Source organism: Sycon ciliatum, chromosome 1, assembly GCF_964019385.1.
Source record: "Sycon ciliatum chromosome 1, ocSycCili1.1, whole genome shotgun sequence".
In the NCBI taxonomy this organism is placed as follows: Eukaryota; Metazoa; Porifera; class Calcarea; order Leucosolenida; family Sycettidae; genus Sycon; species Sycon ciliatum.
In genome coordinates, this window is record NC_088643.1 from 12668465 (window position 1) to 12685566 (window position 17102).

The 17102-nt window shown below is 46.8% G+C and overlaps 1 protein-coding gene across 2 annotated transcripts in view; it reads right to left on the reverse strand.

Annotated features, from left to right (window-relative positions):
• Positions 1-336: 336 nt before the first annotated feature.
• The window catches only part of LOC135813818 (uncharacterized), a 32076-nt gene continuing 15310 nt past the window's right edge, over positions 337-17102 (reverse strand). Inside the window, exons 4-10 of one of the 2 annotated variants that reach the window (XM_065326833.1) lie at positions 14758-16946; positions 5646-5694; positions 4711-4777; positions 4044-4123; positions 2472-2718; positions 1789-1837; positions 337-1003 (exon numbers count right to left, since the gene is read on the reverse strand). In XM_065326833.1, the coding sequence (XP_065182905.1) occupies positions 1816-1837; positions 2472-2718; positions 4044-4123; positions 4711-4777; positions 5646-5694; positions 14758-16946 (2654 nt within the window). In that variant the 3' untranslated portion in view covers positions 337-1003; positions 1789-1815. Of the gene's footprint in view, positions 1004-1788; positions 1838-2471; positions 2719-4043; positions 4124-4710; positions 4778-5645; positions 5695-14757; positions 16947-17102 lie in introns of those variants that run through there. The other variant, XM_065326842.1, reaches the window with a different exon arrangement.

Sequence of the window (17102 nt, forward strand, 5' to 3'; positions counted from 1 at the left end):
TGGAAGGCTGTTGGTTCGCGCACTGGAGGTGTGTGAGAGCTAGATCTCAGGTCGTTGAATGTCACAGTATTTGGAACATGTCAGTTTTGTGCCCTGTTATCGCACTTTCTGACTGCTTATTATCTTGTTACAGTCGTGGATAGTTGCTTCATAACTCGTTTCCATGTGATTTCTTCTTACTAATACATACATGCATGGGCATACATATATGCATACACACGCACTTGCACACACACACACACACACACACACCCATGCACATGCATACACACACATGCACACACACACAAACACGCACGCGCACGCACACACACACACACGCACACACACACAATATGAAGGCAAATGTCCACGAAGGACACAAGATAATTGAAAATACTAGTCTAAGAATATAGAAAAATGAACACGGCATATCGATGCCGCATTGATATTATTGTCATTGTTCAGGTTTGCGTATCTGAGATAATATCTTTTGTGCAGGAAACGTGACACCTCGTTCCGCTCCTGCATTTCTAATTGCCGCTCTCGAATAGTCAAAGGTGTTGCACTGAAAGATGAAAGGTTCATATATAGGCTGAGTGATTCTCATGGGCAAGAATCAAAGAATCAAGTGCGCATGTACGTAAATGTTTGGGTTGGGAATAGGTTTGCCATGCGACTGAGACAAATGCAGTGACTACTGTCAGTGCTATGGCAGCTGCAGAACAGCAGTTTCAGGTATTCTTGATTGATGATTGACTGTGAAAGTTGCAATAACAGCCTCGGTCTTGGACAGCAAAAGAAACACATGCCAGCCAGCCATCGCGGGTTTGGGGAAATGGCTCCTTCTCCATGGGCTTTCAATGCAACTGGATAGATCGGTGTAAATAAATGATAAATAGATGAACATAACATTATAACAGCGGACAACGAGAATACCGTAACTGCAATTGCAGCAGCTGAGCAATGCGATTGACTGACTAATCTTTGGTGAGTCAGCCATCATGTCCTCTGCTCAGATTCCCTGTAGAGAAAATCAAAACAAAGCACTAGATTACCACAAAGAAACCTAACCTCAGCAAACAGAAGTAGCTTAGACTCATAGTTAGGCTGTTAGGTAGGCCATCAAAAAAACATATATTTTTAGTTATGTCCATTGGGTGTATAGTGTCGCCATGCTACATGTAACCCATGTTAGGTTTCTTCTCTGTGTGCCACAGTGGTGTATTGCAGAAACCTGGTGGCAAGACAATCACGGGAAAGTCGCCACCGTGCACCGAATCAGATCAAGCGTGGCTTGTCAGAGAAAGCCATGTGGTGTAATGGGAGCTGGTAATATCAGAACAGTTTTTGATACACTACACTCATATATAGCTACTGTGCCTTACAGACTAACTGCAAAAGTAACTTTGGAACAAACAATAGGAGGACAGAGGAAGTGTTTTTACTCAGAGTTTCACGCACTAAGCGATCATCAGAAAACAGTAATTGGAAATCTGGATCAGTATTGGTTTATATCCTCACAAAGCAAAGTGTAAATAGCTGCAGTGCAAAGCGTGAATGACAGCAGTGGTGAAAGGTGACAACCACTGGAGCTGGTTGTCTCTTACTTAATTAGGTGATGGCTAACTTTGGAACATAACACTACTTTCTTGTTACAAGCCCATAGGCTATAGGCTGCAACGCAAAAGAGACAAAGTCTTCACTTCCCTACAATGGTGAAAGGGCAGGAGACAGCACGGGAATAGAAGGGAGTAAGTACAGATTGGATTCCTAGGTGCACTGGTAGTTGATAGCATTGCCTTTTACCTGTTCCTTTCCCAACGCAGTGCTTGCTCAATCATTGTATGCAGCTTCCCTGTTAGAAAACAAAACCAGAAACCAATGCTGGGGTCAAATCACTGGATATCCACAGTCAGTTCTTCGGGGACAAACGATCTGCAACGACTTTATCGATGATCAATATGAAGAAGGGTGAGCAGCAGCTTTTGGCTCATTGACTCGAATAACTTTAATCTGTCCACTAGGGAATGCACTCTCTGGCCAACCTTGTTCCCAGCACCATCGATAAAATCAATACAAGTTAGGTGGCGACTTCTCGGTAAGGGTGAGTGAGCTGATAATGCCGTTGAGAAGTGAGTGAAATCGCAGCGTGAGTGCAGAGATGTACAGAGTGGAATATGAAATAAGGTGTGTTTCGCTCTCAGCCTGTCCTTTTCACTTGCTCTGAGGGGCAGGGCCAATGCTGTACACGCTCACATATTCTACCACTGCCACTGGTCTTGGCTGCCGCCAAGGTCAGCTGGTGATGGGCAAGATTGTGGTTGCGCGTTGCATAGACCAAGGAGCATGTAGAACTTTCAAATCTGATGCTCAGAAGCACATCATGCTGGGCGCAATGCTCTTGTATCTTCCCTGCGATGCTATGACTGCCTAGATACAAGAGCATACGTGTTCACCACTAACAGCACAGGCCTTCTCTGCACACTTACGAGAGGGCCTTCCAGATATCGCGACGATGGCTTTCTGCATGTTTAGCCAGCATTCCATACAGTTCGTTGATGGTCATTCCCTGCCTCTTGTTGATGAGGTACAGAATGATGCAGAATAGGTTATCCATGCCTCTCCCTTCCCCACGGATTACGTCAGCATTCGCTTCATGGAATCGGTTTAGTTCAGCACCGTAGACGTTCCTCATCGCGTCATCAACCAAGATCACTGCAGCTCTACCAAGATTTCCTTCAAGAAAAAAGGGATAAAAGGCAACGCAAACATGACAAAATGTATTAGGACAGGGTTGGATGAGGCACATTTAATGATTTTCATGGTCGTGTAGACGTGTACATTCCAAACGCAGTGGGGATGGAAAAAATTCCGGAAGCTTTCGCTACTATTTTTAAGATAATTATAATAAAAGATAAGTTCATTATTTCTGGTTCTTCCAGAAATTTTAGCAATCCGGGCTACGCCGTACCCCCAAGTTTGGCCCAAAATTTGTAATTTCAGTAAAAATCAACATTTCAACAGCCACTTTTCTTGATTTCAGGCAGGCATAGTGGGATGGTCTAAGACCATAATTGAGAAACAGAGGGTACCAGGTTAAAGTCCTGGTTATGGAAGGATTTTTTCCAGCCGTGCTACGACCCACAGTTAATGCAGTGAATGGGATTATCGGTCTTTGACCACTTGCTGGCGAGCTGATCCACTCGCCTCCCACCGCTTCAGGAGCTGCATCTGTGCCTTGTTGGTGTGCTTTCATTCTGTTTCTGTTGTATGGGTGTGCCGTCCCCTTAAAAATAGCTATTGTGTCTTGCACCTGAGAGTATGCATGCTTCCTGATACATCTATGGCTACAATAGGTGTCAACTGCAGTTTCTGACTCTCATGCCATGCTGGTGCTTCGCTTCATGCTACTACTTGCTATATGCATTTAATTCTGCAGCTCGTTGCTCCTACAAATGTAGTCCTATCACAACAGTACATGCATGGTAAATCTACTTGCTGCGCACGGCTTGCTTTGTGACTGTTTCATGTTTCCGGCGACCTGGGTAAGTTCCCGATCGGAGATGGTCTGTGCAGGACGTAGTTTCGCTGGTTCTGTTCTTTCCTTCTTCTTCATGTTACTTCAACTCTTGCAATAACATTTTATTTGCATCCCTGGTTTCTCGGCCTGGTTGGGGTTGGGCCATTGTGCAGTTGAAGTCACGCTCCGTTACAATGTGACGTGAAATAGTGTACAGAACTCAAAATTCCATTTTCTCCTTTGACAACAACAAACTACTTGTAGTAAGCTAACGATAAACTAGTAACACTAACACAATTCGACTGTCTCAAAATACAACAAAATCACATGCAAGAAGTCCTCAGTTCAAGTTTTGAACTATCATTATTTTTCCTTTTTTGCACTGGCATGTGTTGTGAGCCTTTTGGCTCGGCTCGTTCCTCATTCCTTTACTTTGTTCGGCTTTTGCGAAGGCTAGCCAAGCCTACTTGGTTAAGCTTACAATAATAATAGTAGCAATGGCCATTGACATGAACCACATCAGTTTTAAAGTTCAGCTCACTTCTTTCCTCGCCTGTGACAAAGTTCTGGAGTGCAGACTCGAAGTCTAGCCAATCTTCGATCTGTGCCAGTGTCTTCCACCTGCAGCATGTGCACACAGGTTGAATAAAGGGGAAATGCATGGAAGCCAATGTTCTCACTGAGCTTATAAGTAGACATTTGTATAGCTCACAAACTAGAATGTATACTTACAACTTTAATAGAAACTGAATTTATTGACAAGAGTATATTTCAAGGAGCCAACAAACGAATGCTTTGGCCATTGTTTAATCACATGACTACTGCTACTGTAAAGCGTGAAATTTTCGCGGCGTTTTTAGTTCGCGTTTTCAGAATCTGGACAGGTTTGCGAGGTTTTAATTTTGCGATTGCAGAATGTGCTACTGTGGCATTCTTGCTAAACCCTTCATGAATCTCCTTTTCGCGCTGTCTAAATTTCGCGATTTCCACGCGGTCGTGAATTTCGCAGAAATTAGACCATCGCAATAATTTCACGGTTTACAGTATATGCACTGCAAGCCTGCATAATGTTGTAGGCTGCCATTTGTTTCGGCCAATGTCACAGAATCCTGAGCTATGAAAGCTGCAATCGGAAGGGCGAGAGCTGATTATGTGCCGGCCCGGAACTCCAACTAGAGTAAGTTTAACCACACAACAAAAATACTAACCTAAAATCGCAAAGCGAAGCACCATCGGTTGCAGGAGTGGGAGAACTAGCTTCACTTGAATCTTGCACTGCAACAGAATCAAAAAGAGAACACATAAAGAAGGTGCAAAGGCCATCAGACGCATCAGCGAACACATAGGAAACACTGGCCACATGCAACACATGTGCCATTGGCAGCAAGATCTCAGAATGTCTTTGCACAACGTTGTTGCAAGACAGTATACAGGCATGTTGAAGGTACCACACACACACACACACACACACACACACACACACACACACACACACACACACACACACACACACACACACACACACACACACACACACACACACACACATGCAGATGCAACGTATACATGTACACACACAGGTGGGCACGCACACACGGTTTGTTGCAGAAGTTTATTGTCGCCACTGAAACAAACATGGTTCATTTCGTACTCGGACGGACCCCTCACTCCTCCAAAATGAACACAGTTTGCAATGCTGGACACCACAAATCAAGTGCATGTACACGTAGTGCACTGTAGAGCAAGTTATGATTTTTCGACCTCGCACCCTCCTCCTCCTCTGCCACGAACGATGTTCGCTTCATGTTCGCTTCAGGACGACAAAATATGACAGCGACCCCATAGCAATTCTATGACAATGTAATGTCAGTCGTCCAGAGCCCAAAACAGAGTCAGAACTGCAGTGTTGGTTGGGATCAAACACCAGCTTGCGGTGAGAAGAGGCTCACATTTTACATTCTATCCACAGCAGATATGGTCCTGTGCTCATGCAGTGTTCAATACCCGAACGGGAATAGCTACCACAAAACGAAAATAGAACAGCGTACGGTTTCCTTGCGACTAAAGGTTCACACGAATGCGGACATCATGCAAAACATCATTTGGAAGTAGCAGATCTGTTTGAATTGTGCATCCAACTAACCTGAAGGAAGAGAGGTCGATCTCGGCTCAAACAGCCTTCCATGTGCATCCTGCAGGTATTGCAAGAGACCAAGTACACGCAAGCACATGCCCACGCCCACACGCACACACCCGCACTCACGCACACACACACACACCCGCACACACCCGCACATGCCCACCCACACCCGTGCACGCACACACACACGCACACACACATACATGTAAACACACACGAGCAAAAGCACACATGCATGCAAACACGCACACGCACAAGCCATAATCGCCGAAGTCAGAGTAGGCTCAAAATGGTTATCTCCTCATCCACATGACGGGAATACGTGGCAAGTTTTAAGAAAATAGAGAAATGGTGCAACTTTGTGTGTGAAGAACTCTCCTCCTAAACAGAAATAACACAGAATTACAACAAGGCCTGGTGGAACTTGTCTCTTGTTCGTGCCCCCCCCCCCCCCCCCCCCCCACAAAAACATATGAACTAAAGCAGAGGCGGATCTAGGGGAGGGCGCAGTGGGCGCGCGCCCTCCCCTCAAATATTTCGATTTTCTTTTTTTTCGTGGGCAGTTGCGCAAGTCACAGTCATACTGTGACAAGTAGTTTCTAGTGTCAGATAAGAAAGTTCTTCTGAACACGGAGTAGTTGTTTGACTATTAGTTTTGAAATTAGTTTTCAGTTGACGAACTTGTATAGCTAAGTCGGTGAAGGGGATGGCGCACCGCCCGCCCAAGCGGCCAGGGAGCCAACAAACTCTCCACGGATTTTTCGCGAAGCGAACTTGCGCTTCGTCAGCTGCTCAGTCAAGCGATCCGTCTTTGGAGGAGAATTCGGACCACAGCGAAGGTTTTTTTTATTTTTTTATTTACTTGAAACCACGCACCCAATTCGTAAAAGAAGAAAGAAGCAGGAAATGACAAAACAACAGACTAACAAGACATTGACTGAATGGGGCTGCAAATGCAGCGCAGCGGTGGTGATGGGGTGCTGCAGGCTCTGCCGACCAATGGTCTCGGCATCCGCGCCTACTTCACGCATCAGAAAATCGGGAGAAGAAGAGAAACAAAAAAAGATTGAAAAAGTATATAGCGAAAAGTATAGTGTGGAGAGAGAGAGAAAGAGAGAGAGAGAGAGAGAGAGAGAGTCCTGAGATTGAGGTCTGCTCAGACTCTGATCTTCCCCAAATGGAATCTGAAGTAGATTCTGACGACGATGGTGGGACTGTCAGTAGTAGTGATGCGAGTCAGGAGCGTTTAGCTGTTGAAACTATCGCAGATGACGACGTTGTGACTGTCACGAATGATGTGGCTGGTGGCACTGCTACGCAGCATTATTGTTCTTCATCTCAGCATGTCTTGAGCTTTGAAGCACTATCTTTACACAGTTCAATGTAGTGCGGCGATGTTCCTCTACAGCCAGAGTCCTCAATGCAATGAAGTGGTTGAAAAAGTGGGAGTGAGTGCATGTGCTAAAATAGACATAACCGCTACCGTAGTTCCGCGCATATAAGCCAGTTTGGGGATAAAATATCCAGTAAAACATGTTCGTTTTTTAGCCCATGGGCCAATATTCGAATTTTGAAGGTTCACGAAAAAGTACAAGTCCGTGCTCATAGTGGGTCTACCATACTCTACTGGTAAACTGCACTGACCTGCTGTACCTTGGTAGGAAGAGTCCACATTGTGAAAAAATATTGTTGACACGCGAGTTGCATTTGTGTCTGTTTATAAGCCTATGGGCTTATAAACGGAGGTGGGCTTATATCCGGATGTGCCCGTGGGTTTATACGCACGGAATTACGGTAAGCCTGAGACGTAAAATAGCCGCTATGTCGTAATGTGTACAAAATACATGTACCGCATGGGTTCCCTGTCATGGATATTACCCGCGCCCTCCCCTCAGCTGAACTCTGGATCCGCCGCTGTAAAGCTAGCGGCAGGCGCTTCTAACGTAACGTCTTTTGCATAGCTGCGGGAATTCAATCAGGTCAAGTCTCTCACCTGGTCAAGACCCAGCCAGAACATGGCCTGCTCACGGATCATCTGTATATCCCGCTTCTTTGAACGTGTACACAGTGGGTAGTATTCAGCCACTAGGGTGGAAGCGTCCAAGGCGTGCGCACAGCTTGGTGCGCAGCAGGTAGATAAGCCATGCTGTAAACACTCCTCGCCCGATGTTTCTCCGCAGGGGCATGGCAATGTGCTGATCACTTCGACCTGCAGGCCCCACTTCTGTAGCACTGTGAGCACGATTGCCCGGACTTAATCCAGCGTAGACTATCCGCTGCCGCCGGGTCGGCCCACGCAGTGGACGTACACTTGTAAGCCGTAGCGTGTATAGTGCAGGTGCAGCCATGGACAATCGTTCCAGCAAAGGCGAACGCTGCACCGTGACAGCATGGCAGCCGAGCGATTGTGTGACTTCAGCAGCACCTCCACCACGCATTGCCAGTACACGAACACGGGAAAGTGCATCAACTCATCGCTGTCTGCGTGCTTAAAGGACACGTAGGCACAGGAACAAGGCAGCTGGGGGTCCGTGCCCATGTCCCGGACGATTGCAGGTACAATAAACTCGTGCTCATCCTGCACAATTGCCAGGACTGAGAGCCATTCTAGGATTTCAAAAATGAGCTTGAACCCATCACTGCTTGCTCTGACTGCTTGCCACGCCTTAGCATGGTCGCAGTAAGACTGACCCTCGAACATCTTGTTGAGAGCTTTGCGTGCCAGGGACTCCGTCATGAACCCAGACTTATAGCGCTGCTCTTCGTGCCTTGTGATGTCACGGTCAAGCTTCATGTAGACAAAGGCATTGACACAGTCCAGGATGAACTGGGGCTCCAGGATGACCGTGTCTTTCAGCTTGAAAGTTGGGAAGTACGCCAGGTGGCCTGCTTCGTGACAGTACTTCAGCAGCAGCTGTATTTGCTGGTCACTGCAGTCATGTGGAACAGCCTTGACTTGCTTCGCTATGAACTTTGCCTCCTTGAAGGAAATCCAAGGCCACGTGACCTCCTGCTTGAGCGTGTGTATGGTTATCAGTGGCGTGCACCGAGTCTTGAAAGGGGGGTTTCTAGAGTTGGTAATTTTTTTCTGGGGCCCCATTGTATAATTATGTATGAATTTTGTGCACATGCGCATCCCCCGAACATCCCGTCGAAGATAACGGCGAGGGCAGCCGGCTAGGGAGGAGGGGGGGGGGGGGGGGACTCAAGATCAGGGGTGCAGGGCACCAATGTCAATGAACACTGGTGCTGATGAGATGCGGGGCTCGTCCGACTGCTATCATCAGATCATGCCGGCACAAACGCGTCTGAGAGGGAACCAGGTACAGGGGTAGAAAGGACAGAAATAAGAATAAAGAGGAATGGAGGGAGGGGACGATGCCGGTTACATGGAAATGTTGGTACATGTATAATCGATAGCAGGATAAAATGGGTTACCTTTTTACATACCAGCACTTCAAAAAGCATTTGCAAAAAGGGTGCAAAAGTCAATGTACTCATATGCATGTTTGTCATAATTAAAATTATTGAACACGTAAAGGTTTGATAGGCCTAGCTGCCCAGGCTACACTACAGTCTATAACATTATGTCTATCAGACTATGGTACTTCACTAGTCCACTCCAGGCTTGTTTGTTTCATCAAAACACTGCTTACATTCGACGTATCTTTCTTTCTGTTCTTATGACGAAGTTTTCAGCATGTATTGGCAATGTTCCACATGATTTCAATAGAGAGTTATGGACCTTGCTTCGATGGAAGCTCGCGGAAGAAAAGCGAAGCCCCGCGTCCTTGAGTCGCGGCCGGAGCAGCGCTTCGTTCTGAAGCAGCGCAAGTGGATCATGGACGCACATTTTTACGTCTTCCAGTCGACAACGTTTTTGACGAACATCTCTGCTGCGCACATGAGCGAGAACGAAAGGCTGTGGCGATCTTGATTTGAGTCAACGGTTTGGAAGGAGATATCGTCAATCATATCCTTGAACTGACTTGCATCGCGCGTGCTTGACTCAAATTTCGAGACAAAACGGATTTCTTGAACGTCATCGCCAATCCAGGAGCGAACCAGAGCTAGAGATCGATCCCTCCGTGGCTACTCTCCACTGAAGAAAAAGAGAATAATGTATTTCGAACTGCATGCAAAGCAACTCTCTCTCACTTCGAAATAAGGACATAGTCACTGTACTGTAAACTGCCGGTCGATCGATACGTTTGCAGGATCGATAACCAATCCAGTACTACACCCTTTTCTTTTGGCAAGATTCCCCGAAAAAAGGTGGTTTCCAGACACCAAAAAACTCATACGGTGCACGCGCCTGGTTATGCAGAATCGGAGCCATGGAACAGGGATGTTACGTTGGCTCTTCCGGCAGCGGTCGATGATGGCCTCTCTCAATCGCTGCAGCTCATCTGCTTGTGCTGCACTTCCAGTGGATCTGGTGCTGTCGATTTTGAAGTACGATGTTTCGGTCCAGACAAGGTTCTTATACGGCGAACCTTCGATATTCTTTCGAAGTAGTTTACAAGGATCAGGCAAATCGGTTTTCTTCCACATGTCACTCTGACACCCCACTACAAACACATCATCTGCAGCACTCTGATCTGTGCTGCTGTCAGCTTTCGCATTCAGCAGCAGCATGTCGAGCCAGCTTAGCAGCTGGTCTAGGCGAGTCGCATTGGCCGGTAGAGTGGCCCGCTCGATACATTCTTCCTGGCTGAACTGAAATTTATCGAGCTTGGGAAGGGTCTCTAGAAGGTCCAGAGAAGAGTTGTATGTGGCAATAAAGGTTGTGTTTTTGGCCATGAAGAGGGGCTGCACGGATTGGTAGACTTGCTGCCCTCCAAGGTCGCGGAATGTGATGACGGTATAGTCGGGCGTGTTGGCCCGGTCAGAGATGTACTTTACCCGGTCTGCGTTGAGAAATCCTGTGATGGTCTTGTGGTATTTCCTCGCGCATTGCTGGCCCGTCGCTGCTGCTGCTGCTGCTGCTACTGCTGTCCTCCATAGGTCCTGCATGGGTCCCAGCCACAGGATTCTCTCCTGCTGGGGCTCTCTCTCTGTCATCTTGTGTTGTCTCTTTGTCTTGGGGATGATTCGAAGTGGATGGTTTGCACATCATGGTGAGGACCTAGAGTCGACTCAGAGCATCTGGCATGTCTGGGCATTCGATGAATCGACAGTCATCAGAGATGCTTGTAGTTGCGTAGGACGTGCGCATGCCGGGCGTGCTGAGTTCATTCTCATCGTGCATCTTCTCGTGTACCTTTGCCATGACCTGCCTCAGACTGGAGTAGCAGGCGTCTGCCTCCGATGGGTGGTCGAGCGTTGAGAGGGAGGAAGGCATGTGACGCACCACAAGCCACGGTGTGACGTTGAGCAGGTTTCCAACGCATTCTCAGCGACTGAGCAGTAGCAAGCTGGCGGCTACTAGTATTTCGGATGAATGCACTGTAGTGTGTGTAACATGTGCAGACCAAGTGGCTGAATTAGAGTTGAGTGGATCTGATATAGGCTTCACCAGCACCAGTAATTACACAAGAGTTATCCTAGCCAGAAGTAGCTCATTGTTCAACAGGAATTGCATTTTCTGGAGTATACATGTCCACCGAACTTTAATTATAGGTTAGTGCATGGCAGGGAGGGCCTTATGGCTTGTTAGTGCCCGACAGGTTAGCCTGAGGGCCGTAGGCCCGAGGGCTACCCTGAAGGGCACAAACAAGCCATAAGACCCTCCCTGCCATGCACTAACTATTTTAGAACGAGGTTACATGCATTATCTCGCTTCCATTATGCTTTTGTACCATTATAATTATTGGGTAGTTTTGTGGTTTGTGTGCAGAGAGACTTGGTGTGGTATGAAAGAATATTTTCTTCCGGTAAGTTATGGTAACTCAGCACCACTGAGGACTACTAAAAGTAGAAGGGAAGCAAATGAAATGCTGGGCTCTTATTGCGAGCTTCATTCTTATTCATAGCTTGTGGAGCTATTTAGGGGCTTTGAGAGCCCCTTGCCGATACCTCTAATGACTTTGATCTTCGGTTTTATAGGTTTCCGCCCGCTGTTGACAAAGGAAAATCGTATAGATGAAAGAATACGGGAGGCAAAAACCGTACACACTTCTCAAATGCGTAGCTTTTAGTAGTACACCGTACATTTTATGCAGAGTTCATTATCTGCAACGTACTAGTATAAATACAGGAGTTGTACGCACCCGTTTAGAGTATCTTCAGCGGGCTTTAAACTAATCCAAGGCCCTCGACGCGTCATCAAGAGTAGTAAAATTATGATTGAGCGGGCTTTAAACTCTGATAAAGCCCTTGGCGGGAATGTCGCTGGTTGGTCGTTTCCTGGACAACGAGACAGACCTCGTTCTAAACACTCATAATTCACCCAAGAAAAGTTGGTACCGCTTTAATTTAAGGTTAACATCAGCATGTGAAAATCAGTGAGAGCGGGTGGATTTTTATATCACACGGAGGAATGTTTCTCAATGCAACATCGACCGGTTGATGTTTCATTCCCAGATCCTGCTACACACAGCTAGACTGCAGCCTCGGACTGCATGCAGTAGACATGACAGGACACAATACACATTGCAGTCGTGTTTCGCGCAGCTACGCTAGGCTACACTAGGCTAGGCTTCACTCCTCATAGCTCAGCGGGAGACATGCGCACAGCGGTAAGCAGTGCGGTGATTGCATACAATCTGAACGCAGTTAACAGTCACAGTGATGTGGCATTCTGTTCTGAACACGCTACAACCCAGCCTTACATGCTGTACAGAAATAATAATACAGCTTCTGGTGTGCCGCCAAACATCAGTGCGCACGTGCTCGAGAGCCGAACATACTTTTCCCATGGCCTACATGTAGGATGGTCAACCGGACTGTGCACAAAGTAGCGTGCGGTAGGCTGCGTAACTGGACATTTTTTCAGTAATCTATTTTATTTTACATGCACACGTTCTCAAAAACAACAGTGCACTGTGACGACCATATATGGCGACACAACTGGGTGCATGCGTACGGATATCGCACATTGGATCAATGACCGGACATTTTGATACAAGTCACTTTCTCTCTTGCTCATTGTCGTTCCTTTTCAGTTTCATCTGCTGTTCAAAGCTGAATCATGGCAGTGTCCAAACGTAGCGGCTATGAGACTCTCTTCAAGCTCAGAGTCAGTGAATCTGCAAAGCAAGTAGGTCTACATGGCCAGCAATCAAGGACATCTGAGAGTTGTAATTTTTGTACTCCTCCGAGGTGTGATTTTTGGCGTGCTGGGCCAAGCACAAGGAAGCCATCTGCAAAAAAAACTTCAGAAAATGGTTGTTGTTTGATCCTTTGGTGTAATCTTTGTTTCTAGTCGAAGCTAGTTGCTGTTTGGAGCAGAAACGCTGAAATTGACTATTTTCTGCATGTACTCATACATGTACTCATGTACTCAGGCATGCAGTCTCACTCGTATTTTAGCTATTTTTCTGGAATGGATGCTGCTCTGCGCCCCTTGGTGAACATTTCCTGCGCTCGTGGAGCAGCTGAAAAGGACCACTGGTATGTCTGGTTCCTGGTTTGAAAGTGGAGAGTCGACTTTTGTGCCTTGAAAAAGGAGTAGAGAGCGATAAAGGTACGTCTGTGGCTGATTTTTGAGTGCTCCTCGTACATTTTTGATCGTGATAGAAATTCTCAGACCAAAGTCAGCGCGATGATGGTCGTACAGTTTTCTTGTGAATTTTTTAGTTGTTTCATCTCGTATCTATGTCAGTATCGTGATGGTGAAGTGGAGAGGGTGATTTTCTTCCTCTAGGCTTCGTTCGGCCGACTTTGCTTTGTCCTCGTTGAAAAGTGATCCTGAAAAAAAGGTCGATTCGCAAAATTATGTTGATTTTCAATGTACGAGATGACATGCGATTGCTGGCTATGATGGGTGTACTTAGGACAAGACTTTTGCTAAGACATCCATGCAGTATAAGATACTCCGTACCGTATTTCCCCGATTATAGGTCGCACTCGATTATAAGTCGCACCCCCATTTTTAGGTTTGAGCAATATCGTTTGGATATATTCACTTCAGTAGTAAGTCGTGCTCGATTGTAAGTCACACTCCCTTTTTTACCCTGAATTTTAGTGTAAAAAGGTGCGACTTATAATCGGAGAAATACGGTACTCACCATGTTGTATTTCCCACTTCTTTGCCATAACGATTATTCAGAACCCATCAGGGATAGAAGAGCGCATGCTCCAGTGGTTCTTGCCTTCATTCTTTCTTGTTCGTATACTTCATTTCTGTGTCATAATTATAGCTCCGTCCTATTATCAAGCTATGAAACCTGTCCCATGAGGGTGCCTCGGGAAAGGACATTTTAGCCAAGTGTTAGCTGCTCTGGCTAAGCTTTATGATAGGATGGAGTTACATGACACTGGAGCATGCGCTCTTCTATCCCAAATGGGTTCTGAATAATCATTATGGCAAAGAAGCGGGAAATACAAAATGAAGAGTACAGAGTATCTTAAACTACATGGATGCCTTAGCATAAGTACACCGGTTACTTAGGCTATCGTGCTGCTGGCCGTAAATTCCACTTTGGTGAACGCAGGGTTGGCGAAAAAACCTCAAAGTCGTCGGCAATGAAAAGAACTGTTCACGCAGCAAATGAGGGATGCGGCTTATAGACCGAATACAGAATAGATGTCGATATTTCGTGACATAATATCTGGGTGCGGCTTATACTCCGGTGAGGCGTATACTCCAGAAAATACGGTTTTTATACATTGAATAGAAAGTATGGACCCTGAAATTCAGCATGCATTACGCACGCACACACGTACGCATGTATGCACCATGCACGCACGCTCGCATGCACACACACACATGCACCATGCACGCACACACGTACGCATGTATGCACCATGCATGCACGCTCGCATGCACACACACATGCACCACACACGCACACACGTACGCATGTATGCACCATGCACGAACGCTCGCATTCACACACACACATGCACCGCATTCGCATGCACACACACGCATGCTTGCACGCGTGAACACACACACATACACACACACACATAGTGACAAACACACACGCAAACCGACATATACACATACCTGCTCAAGGCCGAGCCAAAACTTTGCTGCTTGGCGTATCATCTGTGTCACTGGAGGGCGAGGAAGACGGCAAACAGGCACCAAACCCACAGTCACGTTGTGGAGAGCATGTGGGCAGCTGTTGTTGCAGGACTTTCTCCCATGCTCCAAGCATTTCACGCCAGAAGGGTGCTTACAGTCCGTTGGGCATGGAAGAACCTTCACAACGCTTGCCTGCAGCTTGCCCTTTCCCGACCATTCGCTTAGCACATTCTGAACAGTTGACTTGAGCAGTGCTAGCGCTGGCTGGCCTGTGCTGGCACAATCCTGTGCCTCTGAGCTCCGCTCCAGACACACCCTTAGACCGAACCGGGCATAGCTAAGCCGTAACCACTGCCAATCATCCTTGACCCAGTATAGCCGCACTCCATTGAAAGATACACTACAATCGGTGCGGTTCGGCGACTCCTTGAGCATCTCAACCACACACTGCCAGTAGAGAAAGACAGGAAACGGGATTTGGTGTCCTTCTTCCCCTGTCATCTCAAGACATATGTATGCTGGCGGTGACAGATCAGCAGATCTGGCTTCTTCTAGTGCTTCGTTCGGTACTACTGCTGGCATAATGAACTCTTGCTTCTTTTGTCCATTGCCAACAGTGCGCGGAGTGATAACTAGGACTGACAGCTCTTGGAGAATATGGAATGCACTGTTCCATTCATCTTGATGGTCCTGAAGCAGTTTCCAATGTGCTGTCTTCTCTGCTTTTTTGGCAAATTGGTTGAAGGCAAACCTGGCCAAATCTTCAGATATGAAGCCCTTGCCATAGCGTTCTTCATCGTACTCAGACGGCGACATGGCATCGCAGCTGTCCTCCAAGTCGACGTATGCCAGGGCAGTCACACAATCCAGGACAAATTGCTTGTCCAGAATAACGAGGTGTTTGAGTTCACGAGTGGGGAAGTATGCCAAATGACCGGACTCGTGGCCATACTTCAGCAGTTCCTTCATCCCTTCATCATCGTCTCTCTCGATGGCATCCAGGTCTTCAGCAATGCCTTGAACACATTTTAAGTCCAGCCATGGTAGCTGGATGGTTGTCTTCAACAGCTCAATGGCCATGCAAAAGCGCAGCCATGTCACAGGAATGTTGAGCCTGCTGTCTTCACAGCGATCAGCAATGGCCTTCTTCAGGGCCTTGGCACCATCATCGTCACCTGACTTGGACTTGGTGTTGTTGACTAGGAAGTGTGACTTTTGATTAGATACCAGTCGCTTGTACCGCGATTCCTTGATCCTTTTGTGAAGCAACCCTTTCGGATCTGGCAGGGTTTCCTTGACCTTCTCTTCGTCATAGACATCTCCATGACAACCGACCATGAACACATCTCCTGATGTCTCGTCTGTGTGATCAGATTTGCTATGGAAGAGTGGCATGTCGAGCCATGAGAATACTTGATCAATGTGGGTAGCATCACTTGGCAAAGTCGCACGCAGGATTGGTGATTGAGCCATCTGCATTTCTTCAAGCTCTTTCTCATCGATCTCCGCCTCCAAATTCTTTGATGCATTGTACGCCACTATGAATGCGGTGTTCTTCATTATGAGCAGTGGCTGTACAGACTGGTAGATCTGCTGACCAGCGAGGTCTTGAAATGTGATCACGGTGAAGTCAGGTTTGGCAGCAGCTTCCTTGATGTACTTCACCATGTCTGAAGAACGGATGGCTTCTATTGCACGTTGCACGAAGTCTTCTCCTCCTACTGAAGGCTCACTGATGAGGATTTGCCGTGAAGGATTTCCAGGAAGAATTGGTGCAGCTCCGCCAAACGTAACTTCTTGTGACCTTGCGGCATCACCGTGTGGAGGAGTGGAGTGATCTGTTTCTTGCAGTCTTTTAGAGTCGCTTTGTTCGTCCTTCAGTATCGTTGTTACGTACAGCTGCCGCAGCGCTTCAATAATATCACTGCATACTATGAATTGGCCATTTTCAATCGTTGTGACGGCGAATGAAGTTTTCATTCCAAGCGTGCTCTTCTCACCGGGGTCATGCTCTTCACCCAGTATGGTCTTCAGCAAGCTTGTCTTTCCACAACGTGCAGCTCCAAGAATTGCAATGTGCAAGAAGCGGACGCTTGTTGTGTCACCACGCCTTGCAGCATCTCTTTTTGCTCTTTCCAGTTCAAAAAGGTATTCTGGAGTGACTCCATCTGTTTGCAACAAAAACAACAGAAGAAACAGATACTGTATAAGTACAATTTTTTGTTTGGAATTAACTTTCGCTATATTCGTTAGGGGGCACGAAATAACTAAAGTTTGTACCAAAATGTGGGCTTTGCGCAGCAAAGCCTAGTTAGCCCATATGC